Consider the following 17331-nt stretch of genomic DNA (forward strand, 5'->3'; position numbering starts at 1 on the left):
CACCGAGCCCCGCCCATTATTTGTGTCGTCACTGAGCTGAGACCAATCACCGGGCTATATGCGAGCACGGGGTGTTGTGGGAAACGTAGTTCCACCGCAGAGCGCGTACCTTTACTACAACGCAACGCACGGTGGAACCATTCAAAGTTCACCGAGAAATACAAAGTTAGCACTTGTAGCGCCGACGTATTTCAGCTCTGACAAAACGAGTGAGATGTAATTTGAAGAACTTTCCTCTTCCCATGTTGGCGAGACGACTGATGTATTTATATTAACAGAAGACTGGGAAATAAATCTACAATAACGGAGATAGTCACATTTTCGGGCTCGTGCTTTGTCGGGGTTTCAATCCCCCAGAGATACAAAAGATCTTTCTACAGAAACCGTTTGCGCTCCAGGTGATGTTTTTGTACGTCTGTTCAGTGGCTGCAAAGTGCCGAGCGCCCCCTACCGTGTTAACGGATTATTACAATGAAATATCTTAAAACACACACACACACACACACACACACACACACACACACACACACACACTTTCAGAACCGCTTGTCCCATACGGGGTCCACCCGGTGACACAGGGCGTAAGGCGCGTAAGGCCGGAGGGGGACACACCCAGGACGGGACGCCAGTCCATCGCAAGGCACCCCAAGCGGGACTCGAACCCCAGACCCACCGGAAAGCAGGACTGTGGTCCAACCCACTGCGCCACTGCGCCACCGCACCCCCATATCTTAAAACAGTGTCCAAATCGTAGCATTAATAATAGTAACAACAGAAAAGTAGCCGTAAAAAATAGTAATAATAGAATAACGTGTGCCATGTTTCATTCCATAGTTTGAAGGCAATATAGAGGGGTTTCTCACCAGAGGACAAAACCGAAACACACCAATCTGTAATTTAAAATCCTTTTAATAAGGAGATTTTTTTTTTTTTTTTTTCAAATAAGGAAAAAAGACATTGATACAACATCCTATTCGTCTGTATTTCCCAGCATTTCATTTTCTTTATTTCCCCAAGAACAAGTAACAGGGAAAATATGAGAGGGGGCACAAACTAATACTTTTTTTTCCCCATGTTTCTACAGTTCATACATGAAGTCACTAAACTGGCTGAACTACGGGTAACAGGATATCTGTAGTTCAGACGTTTTCCTCAGCTGCTACCTGTCTAGCGGGTCTTAAGAGAAAGGGTGGGGGGGGGAGGGAGGAGGAGAAAAAAAAAAAAAAAACCCAAACACTACCTCTCAAAGTCAGTCTCCAATAAATAGCAAGATGACAGAGATACACAACAGATAAAACCGTCAATACCTGTGTAGCATTTATTGGCGTTAACCCCCCCCATGTTTAAAAAGGCAAATATATTAAAAGATGTCTTTTTCCTTTAACGTCTGCACACTGTTGATGTAGAATGCATAAATTTGACTCTTTAAAAAGTTTAATAAATAGGTCCTATGGATAACAAGTTTGTCTTTACACTGGAAACCATTTTACACTGAAACAAAAAAAATGGACAAAAAAATTCTCAACTAAAATGCCAATTCCTCATCTTGTCTGAAGGTAACAAAAAAAAAAAAAAAAAAAAAAAAAAAATATATATATATATAAAAAAAACGAAAATGCCAGTGAACTACATATCCAATACATCTGATCAGTGAAACCTAAATCCATTCATGTGAACTACTTTGTTTTTAGAAAAAAGTACAAGAACTGTTACCAATCTCCATGTTTCATAGACACAAAAATCATATTTGTCTGTACAAGATACAAAATGTAAACATGGCAAAATAAATAGTTAAAACAACTGGATGCTGGATCTTCCGTCATGCGCATGAACCTTGAACTGGTGCACATGAAACCCTCTCCACTCATTTTGCATTTCCAAGTGCAAAAGCACAAGGTGCCTAGACTTCAAGTAACAGAAGTAACATACTAATGATACAAATGTACTATTTTACAAAGTAGTGATATTCCCAGTTTTACAAAATGTACAAGTGTACATATATATGTACGCATATGTAGACAAATGTGACGCGCTCATATGCTGCACTTGAGGACAGGTCAGTGGAAATGCTCCTCTACACAGACGAACCCCCATTTCCATTCACTCCGATGCCGGCTAGACCACGGTCGCTTGTCCCACGGTTTACCACGGTTCTCCCTCAGGGTTATGTCACCTCCATGGCCACTGTGGTCTCTGATATCCCGTTCAGAGCCAGTCTCTCAGGCTCGTTTGTCTCCCTGTAAAGGAACACAAAGGGTTTTAAACACTAATTATTCATTTACCCGACACTTTTTGGCAAAATGACTTACAACGTGAGGTTTGCGCACAGAGCTACTTATAAAGCCGCACAATTTTTACTGAATCAGTTCAAGCCAAGTACCTTGACAATGGGTACTACAGTGAGAGCAGGGATTCAATCCCAGGACCTTTGAGTGAAAGTGATAGTTCTGAGCACTATGCCACCTGCCACCCCTTACATATGCATTCACATGGCACAGCACTCTGGCTCCTCCTGTCACCACCGAGTTCCAAATGTTCAAAAATACATTTTCCTGAATAACTGTATTTTCTTCCAATATCTATAAATTCTGTTTGTGGCAGAGCAAAAGCCAACTGTGTTTACCCTCCATGGCAAAAGATGAAGTGGCAGTAAAGAGCTTCCACAGAGAACAGGAGCATGAGACCATCTGAATTCAACTCACTTCCACAGTGTTTACAGCTCCCGGCTGGTGGCCACTAACAACATGAGGGATGTTACACGTTTATTGGATGAACTGATACAGCAATCGACACAGGAGCGCGTGGAGACGACCCTTATGTTCTCAGTACTTTGTTTTAATGTTGCTTAAAGTTGATTAAATAAGTCAAAGAGCAACAATATTATAGCTTTATTTTCTAAGTGCAAATGTGCTTTGCTTGAAAATAAGCTGAATACAATACAATAATAAACTCAATTTCAAAGAGTTTCATGAGGAACCTGGATAAGCTCCCGATGGCGCTGCTGGGTGTGACCTTGGCCACGCGGTCCAGGGTGGTGGCCACAGTGGCCAGCTTTAAGGCAGACGGGGAAGGGGCGGAGTTGCGGACGCCCAGGGGCAGGTGCACGGGGGACACCACGGTGACGCCGCTGAGGTGGGTGGTGCCGGGTCCTGGCAGGGACTGGTGCGACGCAGTGTAGAGCGTGGGAAGGAGCTGGCTTGAGCCTCCGCTAACGCCAACGCTGCTGGGAACCGTCCGCAAAAGCTGCACCTGCCCGTTGCTCAGGGTCACGCTGGTCGTATGAAAAGGTTTTGAGGTCCCTAAGGGAGAGACGATGAGATTCCTGACGTCAGGAAGAAAGTGACGTATGTCTCGTAACAGTTGTTTGACCGGTACATTTTTTCCATTGTTGTCCTTATTTCTTTATCTTTAGCGCTCCCGTCTTACAAAGTGAGCTTTGTACACTAAGCTACTCACACCGATTTAGCCATGTAGACAACAGGGTAATTTTTTTTTTTTTTTACATTTTTACTGTATCCATTCAGCTGAAGTATCTTCATCAGAGTACTAGAGCAGGGGTGGGGATTCAAACCCACATCCTTTCGAAGCAAGGGGACAGCTCTAACCACTGTGCCACCTAGTGGCCCACGTACCTGAAGTGTGCAGAACACCATTGACACTGGCAGCATGCAACTTGCCCTCCCTGCTGGTCTGGGGAGAACTGACCACAGCGGACGCAGCAAACTGGGCGCTGGCTGAATCAAGGGTCTTCGAAGTGGGACCGGAAGGGCCCCTTACCTGTGTCACGGAGGAGCCAGGAAATAACACTGAAGTGCGGCTCGCACCAGGTCCCAGGAAATAACTGCTCAGAGACCTTCTAATTCTCTTCACTCGGCACATTAAAATATTTGTAAACGGAACTTTACTGAATTGACGATGAAAAAGTACGGCCGAAATGAGCATTATTCCTGTTTACGACAGCGACTCTTACCTGTGTGCTGGGGTGCCGGGGCTGTGCTGGTCGTTCCGATGGCTGTGTCTGCTGCAGCTGAGCCAACTGTTGCTTCTGCATCTGCACCAGCTGCTGCTGGTGGTTCTGGAACTGCTGCTCTGTGATGCAACCTGTTGCCACGGAAACAGAGCGAGAGAACTCCTTCAGTGGGAGCACCTGCCTGGACGGTCCGCACAAAGGAGCTCAACCTTCACCTGTTCCCCGATAGAGAATCGAACACACACGACACGCCTCTAGACTGGCCTGCTCATCCAACACCTAAAAGACAGCAGCAGCCAGGTACCATCAGGGTACTACAGGGTACAACAGGGTACATGAGCCTCATGCCCAAACTTACACTGTGCCATTTATCTCCGGAGAAAAATAGCTTTTATTCATCCAATCGTTTGTTCTTATTTACATTTATTCATGTATCTGACACTTTTCTCCAAAGTGACTTACAATGTTCAGCTACTTACAATTATTTACCAATTTATACAGCTGGGTAATTTTACTGGAGTAATAAGCCATCCTGCAGTTCTCAGCTACCCATCATGTACTTCCCTCATTGTGGGAGGATCCAGCGCCTGTTGCAGTTTTCTGCCCAGGGCGCTGTGCTGAACACCCATTATTTCTAGAGTCCTGTTTACTGACCCGCCCATTTAGAATAGAATCGTATTCCAAAGTGAAAGTGAAGAAGTCGGTACGTCTCTGTAACAGAGAACTGCTGTATCCGACTTCAGCTCCTTAGAGGTGCAATAAAATATTTACCTGCTGCAATGTGCTTATGAAGCCTGACTTCCTTGAAATGTAATACACACACAAAAAAAAAAAAAAAAAAAAAACGCAATTTAAATAATGTAACATTTGTTTCCTACATCTCAGATGTTCTGTTCTGCACTCAGAGTGAGATCCTTTGCAGAAATGTCCCCCCCTTCGTAAACTGAGCCTTGCGGTAACTGCTGGCTGAGGAATAAGCACCATGAACATGACCACATGAAGCAGACTGACCGTATTTGGTCACATTTGCTGAAAACACTGCTCTTTGTTTTGCTCCAGATGAGCTCATTACCTGCTGTCATTTAGCTTTTCATACAAGTCCATTTCCTGGTGACGATATACAATCAAAATTGGTTTATGGTGTGTTTTGATACAGCCAAGATGAAAAACTGCACTGATCGACCGTAATAATTGCACAATCTAAATTATGGTATCATTTATAAGCGGCCGAAGGTAATGACCATACTGGCACGACCTGCATAAAAGTTTGGGATCACGTTTGCAAGAGAGCATAATAATGCACTGAAAGGATGATTTACAGATCTGCACATTCCTGCATGGCCAGTTTTCTCACCATTTTCACTGCCAATCGACAACTTCCGCCCCGGCTGCAGGAGTTCGATGTGGGACCGCGAGGTCCGAAAAATGCTTCTCGCACAATTTCCCGTAATGTGCAAACGAGCGCTTCGTGAAACTCCTTCAGACACATCGATCACATGCACGTCCTGGCTGCTGCGCTACAAATAGTGACCATTTGTAAAGGCGCCCAAAAAGAGTTCCTAGAGTCACTAGGGTGGTGACCATGCAGCAGTTGAACACTTTTAAGAGGACAAAAAAACCGCTGTTTTGTGGCGAAACACGTCTGCGCCGCAGTCTGACAGTTCTTCACGAGTTAAAGTTCAAGGATCAAGCTTTGCCACCATGCTGGAGAAAGAGTCTCTGAGAAACACCGTACCCACTGATCTTCTCAGCTCCTTCTCTCTTTCGCCCCGCCCCCCACATCCAGGATCTCCAAGCACTGGCCGTGTTGATGATATTTTATGGTTGCTTTAACAATTAAGGTTCCTCTTGAAATATTAGCAGCGAGTTATCAGATCTTCTCCAGGTTTAGGCAGCTCATCGCCGGCGAGAGCTCGTAACACACAGAATGTCATCAGATCCAACTGACGCAAATCCAAATGTCAAGTAAGATGGCAGATATTTTCGCACATTTATCCTCAGCGTGCTTCGAGCCGCCGACTCTACATCTCACCCGTTCCCGTGACCGTAAACATGTTTGTTCAGCCAGCGTTTCCATAAGCCGGTCATTATGGACGCGAGCCCCATTTCCCTCAAACTCCTGATGGAAGGTCAGAGTCGGCGATGGCGTCTACGAGCGGCAGCTGCTGCATCACTTTTCTGCTGGCAAACAGCTCAGAGATTCTGGAGCTTCTGTAATACACTGACTCCTCAATTCAGCAGCACAAGTGGGATCAGCTTGCTCCTTGCCTTTTTTTTTTTTTGGAGCCTCAAAGGGATTCCCTTTCACTTACTCCATAAAAGGAGGTCTTAACTTTTTAATGTTTTATGTACATTTATTCATTTATCTGACTCTTTTCGCCAAAGGGACTAACAACAATAATCTACTTGTAACTAACTGTCACAATGCCACTCTACTTACAAATATTTACCCATTTGCACAACTGGGCAATTTTACTGGAGTAACTTAGGGTAAGTATCTTGGTCAAGAGTACCACAGCTGGAGGTAGAATTCAAACCTGGAACCTTCAAGTTCAAAGGGAGCAGCTCTAACCAGTACACTACCAGCCCCCGCCCCGCCATTTGTAGATTCTGTAAACAACAGGTTCAACTACATTAAAGTGAACGCTGATTTTAAACAACTGAAAATAACCTGTCACCTTCACACACTCCTGCATCAGTGTTTACTGTTGATCGATTCATCCCCATAAATACGCGCAAAGTCCCTCTTCTCACTGCACTAGATGACCAACACTGAGGAACACCAGACGTGATCCGTAAACACCGTGGAGGCAAAGTGAATTGAGGCCGCCACACGCTCCTATTCTATTTGGGACCTCTATACCGCCATCTACTGGCTCGGTAAGTGATGCAGTTTGCTTTTGCTCTGCAACAGACTAGTTTTTGAAAACATAAGAAAACAAGATTGAGTAAACAAATGAAAATATATCTTTGAAATGCCACTGTTCATAAGAAAAAACTGTGTGGTAAGTCTTGGAAACTACAAGACATTTACAAACAGCTGCACAGCTCAATTGAAAAAGAGAGTGGAATTTTGGGCCTCACCTGAAATTCCGTTTTTGGACGTGTTCAGCAGAGTCACAGTGGCTGCAGAGAGACCGGCGTTCACAGCCGGTCCTGCTTTGCTCGTCTCACTCTCATGCTCATTGTCCTTCGGCGCTTTAGGCTGCGGTCGGAACAATTTCCACCGGCAGGCCTTAATATTGCTTAGAATGTCCTGGAGCGAGCCGGCCCGGCCCGGCAGGGCTCTGGAAGCGCTGGTAAACCTGGAAGTGTCCGTGATGTCCGAAGATCTGCTGCTGGCACCGGAAACGGACGCGTCCAGCTCCAGCTGCTTCAGGAAGTGGTCGTGTTCTGAGGACGCCCGATCCAGAATCACCCTGGAAATGGGGAAAATGGTTTTAAGAAACCGAGAAACCTATTCTGACTTTTCCCACTCTTTAACACTATACACACCTATGGTAAGCTGTAACGACAATAAGAACACATGCGAAGAGTGTACCTGCCGCCACGGCCCACCCTCCGGCGGGCTAGGCCCACGCAGCGGGGGGGCACGGAGAGCACCGTGAGACAGTGTCGGTGATGCAGTGCCTCCAACCCAGCCAGCTCGGGGTGATGCCACAGGACGCTGCAGTGCTGCTCCTCCAGGGGCTGGTGGGGATGGGAAAGAGGTTCAAACCAACAAGTTCAGCAGCACAGCTTTCTTATACAACTGCTTCCTGCCTCTCAGGCCCCAGTGTGAGAAGTGGAACGTTCCAGCTCTCATCACTTGAGCTGTCAGTGCTGCTGAGATGCAGGCAGAGAAGGACATCTGCTTTCCACCTTTTAATGTTACTCGTATTATTTATTCATTCATCTGACACTTCTTCCCCCCCCCCCCCAAGTGACTTAGAATTATTCACCCATTTATACAGCTGAGCAGTTTCACTGGAGCAATTTCAGGGTAAGTACCTTGCTCAAGGGTATTACAGCAGTAGACGAGATTCAAACCAACAACCTTTGGGTCCAAAGCCAGCAGCTCTAATCACTACATTACCAGCTGCCCCATTTACACGGCTTGGTAAATTCTACTGTATCGTTTCAGGGTGAGTAGCCTGATGAAGGCGATTCAAACCAATTCTTTCGAGTGTAAGGGAAGAGCTCTAACCACTAGACCCCCTGCTGTCCCCATTTTAATGTCCAAATTTCCAGCAGCTAAACAGCTGGAAAAAAGTTCCTTCCAAACTTTAGCAGAGACGTTTGTGTAACTCACAGCCTGGTACTGGCATTCCGCTTTGCGTCTGAAAGCAAAGTGCCCGTCAGGATCGGTCTCCTCATCCGGTTCCGAGAGGGGAGACTGAACCTATAAAGAAGGGGGGGGGGGTAAAAAAAAAAAAAACAAAAAACAAACAATCTCTGAACCCTGATGTTACATGCTCTCAGTGACACAATTAAAGGAATAAAATTTGAATTTTCAATACCCCCAATCTAGAGGACAATTTAGAGTCAGTCACAATCATTCACCTGAAACACGTCTTTGAATTGTGGGAAGAAACCAGAGCACATGAAGGAAGCCCACATGAACACAGAGAGAGAACATGAAAGCTGCAAAGAGTCCGAGCTGGATCTATACCGGCATCCAAACCCAGAACCCAGGAGCTGCGAGGCACCAGGGCTACCGCCCAACTAAAGGGCGAGAGAGTGAGCATCGGTGTTCGTGGCGGCTACGAGTCGCCCTGCCGTGGACCCACCTGTGGGTAGTCCTCCTCCCCGGAGCTGTGAAAGTCATACTGCTTGATGTCGCACTTGTTGATGGCCGACTGTCGATCGGTGCGCGGCTGCGCAAACGTGTCCAGTTTCACTTTCTTTGGGTATTTCTTCTTTGGTCGAACAAAGTCAAAATGCAGTTCATCTTTAACTGAAATATGGTGCTGAGGCTGCAAAACAAAAAACATTTGAAAGTTTAATGTGTACAGAGCAAAAACTTAAGAATTCCCATCCACATTCTTAAACTTTCAAATCCACATGGATGTGAATGTGGTTTTTAATGAAAATTAAAATGCAAAGTATCATTTCCACTAATACACATAAATACATTTATTACTTTACACACAGGAGCAATTTTCCTTTTCAGCAAGAAAACAATTGTTTATGCTCAGATTAAATATTAGTAAAAATATAAGCATTCATTTATGTCAGTATGAGTATTTCAACTTAAAAACACAAAACAAGCTGCAAATGTGTGAACTTACACAAAAACCACAATGACATACGCGGTATGTAAAGTCTTCCAAAGAAGGAAAAATGCATTTCACTGCGTGAATATAGGCGCAAATGATCCGAGTAGTGATTCGGTATAAATGTATACTAGCAGTGTACACGTGTAGTACTGCACTGTAGTAGTCCTGTACAATCATTATCAGTCAGTGCACGTACATATAAAATAAAGTTTATAATGAGCCGCACTGCTTTGACTACTCCTCCCGCCCCCCCAAACTTGTATCTACAGAAAAAGCATTGATATAATTCAGCGGATCCCGGATCCGCCAAAAACATTTGAATTCCATCACATACCAAGTTTTTTTCAGAGGAAATACCTTCAAAAAGGGCAGTCAGTTGCAACAGTTTTCAAGTTCCAGTGAAACACATTATAGCAGTTCACATAAATTTTTTAGAGCAAAATGAGGTTAAATTTCTCCATTTATCTGACACTTTGTAGAAAAAGTAACAACCTTAAACCACCTACAATAGTCTACATGTGTTGGGTTACACAGCTGGGTAACATTCACTGCATCAATTCATGGATAGTACGTCGATCAAGGGTGCTTTAGGCAGGAGCTCAGATTACAGCCTACGACCTCCGAGTCCAAAGGAGGCGACTAGATCCGCTATACTAGCTGCTACCCTTCATGCATAAGATCCCCTGTTCTGGCTGGGAATCGAACCCAGATCTCCTAATTGGAAGGTCAGAATTTTACCACTGAACCACCACTGCCTTGACTGGAGCAGAGTGTATGAAACAGTGCATTCATCACCTACAGAAACTCATACCACATCCCACGCAGCAGAAACCAAACAAAAATACATTGGAAATAAATGATAAAGGGAAAAAAAAAAGAATAAAGATGCCGTCGGCAACACTTTGTTGACTCATTTCTTTCAAAGCTCTTTCTAATGTCCAACTTCAGTTCCAGGATTATAGTTTTACTTCCACAATCTCTACCAGAAGGCAGTTTTACACTCATCACTCCAACAATACAGGAAGAGAGCAGAGCAAAACAACACAGTAAATGCAACAAATGTGTAGCAACAACCTGAATTTTCAGTCTGCCATCACGTTCTTCCCAAATCACACGCGCAAAACGTGTGCATTGTGTCACTCTTCCTGTATCCAAAGCACTTTATTAAAACACACATTAGAGCAGGACTGAATTCACTATATTCAGATATCTTTGAATATACACCATATTCATATATTTTTGAATCCGCTGAAATGTGGATTCAACATTCATTCACTCTTAACACAGTACCCACAAGCAGTAAATCCAAGTGCTGGTATTACCTTCACTTTACGTTCTATTTTGTGATGATTCCCATTAGGCAGCGATACTGGAGTGTTACAGATGGACTTCTCGGTCCGAGGGACAGTAACTTCATTAAGGATTTCTCCTCCAAAGTCACCAAGCTGGTATCTACATTCAAACACACACAGAAGAGAAACATTTTCACTCAAAGCTGGTCCCTTAGGCACTTAGAGCTGTACAGCAACTACATGAGAAAAGTTAGTAATCACCGTGAGTAAACAGGTTTATTTACTTACGACCCGCCAGCATACAAAGTGTCGGCGCACATCATTATTTGACATCACGTAGTAACACAGATTTTCACTGTCAGCACAAAAACAAAAAGGATGCTGCTCTAACAGCCATACCTCTTCTCCACCACCTCCAGGGTGAGGTGCAGCAGTTCTCGCTTGGACTTCTCTCTCCGCTTGATCATTTCAAGGATAGTGATGGTCCTGCTGAACTCCCTCCTGAGCTTCAGCATCTTCTCATAGGAGGCCTCGTCATTCTTGCGGTTCTGAAAGGGAAGTGGGGGGGGGATAGGGGTTGGGTTTTAAAAAAAAAAAAAAGGAGGAAAAAAATGAGGTAAAGATAGCAAGTCATAAAAGTGATAGCAGAGGCAATTCCTAGGGAAACTGAAGGGAAAAAACATCAAAATAAACCTCTGTTGATGTCAAAGAAAGGACAATGATGCACACAGATTTAAAAGTTTAAAGGACACGATGTGATAACAGAGGCGGTGAAACGCTCCTGCAGGCAGATTTAGTTTCTTCAGCGGGGAGAACGGAGCTCACCTTGCGTGTCTGCATCTTCTCCGTGCGCCGGCGGAAGGCCACGTAGGGGTCGTTGTTGGTAGAACCGTCTCTCTTCTCCTGCTTGACCTGCGGGATGAGCGAAGGCCCCCGACAATTCTTCCTTTTCCGCACCCAGTAGTCGTACACTGACTTCAGAAGGTAGTCGTCTTCATTCAGCAGCAGTTTAGCCTCTTGAAAACTCACAATCTGCAGAGAGAGAAAATCAGCAAAGACCAAAATGAGAAGAAGAGCAGAATGAGAGCTAGCATGTAAGCCAGACCTCGGCAAAGATACACAGCTAGAGAGACAGAACACAAGGTGAAAACAATACCTGGTTTGTACTGGCCTTTTCCAACCTGTCCACCATGGTTTCAAACTGGATCGGCTTTAACTCCATCTTTCGGTTGATTCTGTTCAGGAGCGTTTCATCCTCCGAGTCCATGTCGTAATCGGGCTGCTCGTTGTCCAGACTTAACGCTGGATCGTGGAAGGGAAAGAGGTGAATCATGGGGCACCGAAAGGGAAAGGCATTAAGAGTGATTCCCAACAAATAAACAGGACAATTGTGGAACTTAGTCCAAATGCGATTTGAAATGTGAAAGTCTGAGTGGAAACAAACCACAGATACTGAAAGACCACAAAAGCCCACCCACAGAGGCAATTTGCATGAGCTTTTATTTGATGTGTATAGTCTGTCTAATAGGCTGTACTCAATCTCCTTCCGGGTCAGAGGGCACTCACGCTGAATGTGTATGAGCTGCTTGGGGATCCTGAACTCGCCCTTGTACAGGCGGTCGTAGTAGGTGACGTTGCTCTCGGCCTCGGGTACCGGGATGACCATGTTTTCCTTCTTCTCCCTGAACACCTGCTGTGCTGAGATGGCTCTCTGCAGGTGGTGCTCCTGGAAGAAACACCAAAGGGGTCATTTCCCCCCCCAAATCAAACGCATCACACGTATGACGCAGTTGCCGTAACAGCTCCCGAGGCACAGCGCAGTGCTGATGAAACCAAATGCAACTGCTCTTAGATGAGTTTGCTAACTGCCCTTGTACGTTACGCACACAGTGGATGTCTGTAGTCCACAGTACGTCCGGCAGAAAACTGACAGCTGCCCTAAATTAGCCTGGACTAATAAACATGCAACAATTAGCCCAGATTTAACCTGTAAAATTACAGAAGTAGAAATACAACAAATCTGCTTGACAAAGGTCCCCATTATACGTGGATTTCATAAAAAAAGCCAAAATTATTTTTAGTGGAGATATATCATAATTATTACTCATTTCATCTTTCTGCTTGTAAATTGGAAATACACACTTTTGAAAGCGTTCCATTTTTAAATTACACCCAGATCAATACATGTTGGTTTTGCTTCTGTTAATTATTAACCATTTAAAAAACTCCTTTGTCAAAAAGGACTTTTTTTTTTTCTTTACAGTAAGCTACATAATAAATTTACACATTTATACAGCTAGGTAATTTTTCCTTCTTGTGTCAATTCAGTGTAAGTACCTTAATCAAGTTTATTACTGTGGGAGTGGGGATTCAAACCCACAACACCTGACTGCCCAACAGTAACTGATGGAAAATGAAAATGCTGCTAAGCAGCTTCAGAGCTCAGATCTATGAACTTTTAATATACTATAAACTAAAAGGTCATTTTAGGGTAATGAGCTCTGCAAAACTGGAGGGAATTGAATTTTACTAATCATAACCTGCTTTTCTTCTAGAGGAAAAAAAGTGATCAATTCAAACATCCCTGCCAATGAATGATGAGATACAAGAAAAAAAATACATAACATTAACATTTTAAAAGCTGGAATTTCTAGAACGTGAACGCTCGTCGGGACCCAACTGACGTCAGCAGCTGAGTGACGTCAGCAGCGAGGATGTTCATACACGCGGGACACCTTCATCAGCATCCGCACGTGTTACCATGGTAACGCCGTACGGGTTTAGAGGACACGGTTGTTCTTTTTCGCAAACGTGCTCACCACGTGACCGGGGGCAGTTCGCCGACTTCTGAGGACGTTCAAAAACGCTGCTTTTAAAATTCACGCATTAATAGATAAACAACTTGGGCCGAAGCTGCCTTCACTACTTTCTTACGCAAACCACCGCGGTTCCCGAGCGCAGGAGCGAACGGGCCAAACGAACGCGCTCCAATCGGGATTTACGAACCCCGTACGCATTCCGAACTACGTCACTCGTCTTGGTTAAACAATCAACTTACGCAAAATCCGACGCTTACGGCGGAAACGTAAACTCGAGACGCGCTGCGAAATATACGTAGGATACGCCGCCTCCGCATTCCCAGCACACGTGTTACGCTGATGTCTTGACGTACGCTCTCTGAGAATACCGACACCTCGCTAATTCTAAGCATAATAAAATATAATTTGAAAAGACTGCCTTACCGACTCCTCTTCCTTCTCCATGCCTGTGGGCATCTGCGGCACGGTCCGGTTGATGGAGACGCAGTCGCCCAGGTCCGGGAGGTCTCTGTTGCGGTACACAGGGAGAGGTTTGGCGGCGTCTAGCGCTCGCGCTCGGAACGAGAGTTTGCTCATTGTCGTCGCCTATCTCGCTAGCGCGGCGTGCGAAAGGAACATGAATCCCGGCCGAATTCTCTCGAACGGCGACGGGTGAGCGCTCGCTTTTCACCGCCGTCCAACCGACGGGCTCCCGTTGCCTCGCAATCCGGCGTGAGAAGCCATTTTCCGTCGAATGTGACTGGATTTAAACCGGTTTTCCCCTCGGTCGATCCGCTCCCTGCGCCATAAAAAACATGGCGGACATTTCCAGAGAACGGCGAAGCTCTCCCGTCAGGCACCGCGGCACGGCGACGCGCTCGCGGGTCCGTGCGTAATGTGCACGGCGCGAGGGCGACGCTCCCGCGCACGCAACGTGTGATTAGTGGCGAATTCCGAGCGGTTCGTACGATCATCACGTCCGTAGAGGCTCTACAAATATGGAAAGAGAACTAACAGCGGCAAATATGTCATAACACCACACATTTTTTTTTTTTATATTAAACATTGACTAGTCAAATAGGGATAGTACAAATATATATATTTTATAATAAATCACGTTTTACAACTTAGTTTACGAAATTTTGAGGATATTAGTCCCCCCCCCACCCCACATTAGACCTGAGCGTTTACTCCCTTGTCATCAATTCCTGCATTTTTCTCTCCATGGAAAATTGATTTCCCTGAAGGCGTAATGTTTTACCAACAGGAGGCGAGATCTGAATCCACAGCCCCAGAGATGTCCGCTCGAACCACCACACCACCTGCTGGCCCAAACCTGTGCAAACACTAAGTCACTTTGAAGACAGCTTTACAGTCACATACTTTTCTGACACTTTTCTCTTCTGACGTACAGAAAAGGGGCTTACAGTGATTCACTCATTTATACTGCTAGGTAAGTTTTACTGTATTGATTAAAGGTAGAAGGGACACAGTGACATGGTGGGTCTAGGATTCAAGTCCTACTTGGGGTGCCTTGCAGTGGACTGGTGTCCCATCCTGGGTGTGTGATTTATATTAATTTGAGGTCAATGAGACTGAAACCAGTGTCCTTTAACGACAGGGCAGTAGCTGTAACTACTACGCCACCTGCTGCCCACTATAAAGAATGAAAAAGTACATCACATAGCACTTTAATTTGCACAAACAGGATGTGTCCTAATACAGACGCAAGTGCCAAACCGTAACCAGCTGTATGCGAGGTGAAAACAGATGGATATGAATCAATACAATATGCATTGTATACAATAAACTAATATTAGTTTGTGTGCTTGAAGAAGCAGTGAGCTGTCCCTTAGGAGGAGCCACAGGACACTGTCCATCCTACACAAATGACAGGTGGTTTTTATTGTTACATGAGTGTAAGTTGTGATGACCTCTCGAACTGCACTGTAGAAGCACCCTGGGTGGGCCAGTAATAAACTGCTACGAGTGTGTGTGTGTGTGTGTGTGTGTGTGTGTGTGTGTGTGTGTGTCTCACATCTAATATATGCACACCATCAAGAAAAGCTCCATACAACCATTGGAATCAATCCCAAGTTCCTGTATACTTGGATCAGCATGTAGTCCAAAAGCTGGGATGCAACCACACAACCTGTAAGGGTGCAGTTTAGGCAGTTAGTGTGAACGGAGGGACAGACCCGTGGGGGGGAGGTTCCCTTAGAAGTGAGCAGCAGCGATTGAGCTGTACTGTTGTGTCAAGTTGAGCGTTTTGGTGGTTGTTTACATTGTGCTCCAAATTTGTACTTGTCCGGTGAAAAAAACGTGCTCCGCAGGGGAGAGCAGCCGGTGGGATGTTGGGTCGCAGGTTATCCGAGTTCTGAGGGGACACGAGTCACTTGTGGGAAGATCCTCTTTTGTTTTACAGTGTGGGAGGTTCTGAGCTATATGGAGAAGAGCAGAAATGATGAGTTTTCCTACATTCTATTACCATTCACCCTCTTCTGCTCAGGTCAGGGTGAAGGTTTAACAAAAAAAGGATTGCCATGGACCCAGCAGGTGGCGTAGAGGTTACAATTGTCACTCTGGAATCAAACGAGTTCAAATCCCCTTCCCAAAAAGTCTGTATCCTTCATCAAGCTACTTACCTTGAATTGAGTACAGTAGAAGTGACCCTTTTCTGCAAATGCATAAATCAGTGTGAACAGGTTAGTGTACAAACCTGACGACGTAAGTCATTTCAGAGAAGAGCATCAGCTAAACAAATAACGATGACCAAAACCATAAATAAAGGGAACATATAATTGAAATAGAACAAACAATACAATATAATTTTATTGCAACTGAATGCAATGAATACCTTTCTGTAAATCCCTTTTGGAACCGTTAACACACCACAGAATGATCTAAAACAAAATCACCACCTCGGATTGCCTGCACTTTTAAGCACGGCTTTTTAAAATAAAACTACTCCTGCCATAGAAAGATTTTGTGTATATATATAAGTTTTCATATGCAAAAAAATTTCTCTTTAAATATCTGTAATGACTAATATAAACCAAAATGTCTGTTTAAAAAAAAAAATTCAAGTTTAAGGGACCAGTAATTGTAATATTGGTTGTTAATGTTATGGAACCAACATTGACAGCATTTACATCACACTGCTGCTTCTGTGACTTTTTTTTTTTAAATTTAAAAATAAGGAACAAATGGAATTGGTGAACCTCGGCATGCTCCTCATTGGATACAAACACCATGAGCAGCCCACGAACTCAGGTGCATACATATACAGTACTTTACAAATACTGGCATTGTAAAGTACACAATGGAACGGGGGGGAACACGAACACACACGAAAAACTGTCAATGAAAATCGTCATGAAACAATGGCTGACAAAGATGTGGGAACCAAAAAAAAAAAAAAAAAAACCCAAAACACACACAGAGGGACCAGTCGAATTTGAGCAAACATACGCGGCAAGAAAATAACTTGGTCGGCGATTTCAACCGAACACACGCTTACTAAAATGAAAACGCGAGATCAACAGACATTTTTTGGATGGGGTGTAAATCTGGGAGTGTGTCCAATCTCCAGCTGTTGCAGAAGAGGCAGAATGAACTTTACCAAAGGCAATAAAGCATCATATCTTCCTGCCCAGGGTCTGGTCACTAGCTGTGACTTTTTGTACACACTCTTGATGTACCACAGTATTTTTCATATTTGATATTTAACGCAAGAGATTGTTTGACTGAGATCTGTTTGGACGTCGTCAGATAAAATGGGTTTCTGTATCAGAATCTGTGGTTCCCGAGTTTTCCCATGGACTTCTCAAAAAAAAAAAAAAAAAAAACACACACACACATAACTGGCTATATAGAGTTTTGCAATAATATTCCCCAAAAAATAACTTGCATTTTGCAAAAAGGAGAGTTCATGTTTTGCTTCTTATATGCAGTATCATCCTAAGACCCAGCCTTTCATTTTTGTCCACTCCAGAGGAGGTTTTTAAGTGCAC

General features: G+C 44.4%; 1 protein-coding gene across 1 annotated transcript; it reads right to left on the bottom strand.

Annotated features, from left to right (window-relative positions):
* Positions 1-1622: 1622 nt before the first annotated feature.
* Positions 1623-14162, bottom strand: LOC108930762 (enhancer of polycomb homolog 2). The gene is made up of 14 exons (XM_018746175.2): positions 13763-14162; positions 12087-12246; positions 11677-11822; positions 11346-11552; positions 10920-11068; positions 10551-10680; positions 8740-8925; positions 8262-8351; positions 7512-7660; positions 7055-7389; positions 3971-4101; positions 3633-3777; positions 2978-3299; positions 1623-2237 (listed from the first exon to the last, which is right to left on the bottom strand). Exons 1-14 carry the CDS (start codon positions 13913-13915, stop codon positions 2165-2167), a joined length of 2376 nt encoding a protein of 791 aa, XP_018601691.1. The 5' UTR covers positions 13916-14162; the 3' UTR covers positions 1623-2164.
* Positions 14163-17331: the final 3169 nt, after the last annotated feature.

This window comes from Scleropages formosus, chromosome 12 (genome assembly GCF_900964775.1).
Source record: "Scleropages formosus chromosome 12, fSclFor1.1, whole genome shotgun sequence".
Classification (NCBI taxonomy): domain Eukaryota; kingdom Metazoa; phylum Chordata; class Actinopteri; order Osteoglossiformes; family Osteoglossidae; genus Scleropages; species Scleropages formosus.

What these genes read in the sequence shown, in the direction of transcription:
- LOC108930762 (XM_018746175.2), bottom strand. Translation starts at nt 13,915, where the DNA reads ATGAGCAAACTCTCGTTCCGAGCGCGAGCGCTAGACGCCGCCAAACCT. An exon ending in CTGGAGGTGGTGGAGAAGAG is followed by an intron (nt 10,681 to 10,919) that starts GTATGGCTGTTA and finishes GTTTGAATGTAG; the next exon opens with ATACCAGCTTGGTGACTTTG. An exon ending in GGGAGGAGGACTACCCACAG is followed by an intron (nt 8,352 to 8,739) that starts GTGGGTCCACGG and finishes CCTTCTTTATAG; the next exon opens with GTTCAGTCTCCCCTCTCGGA.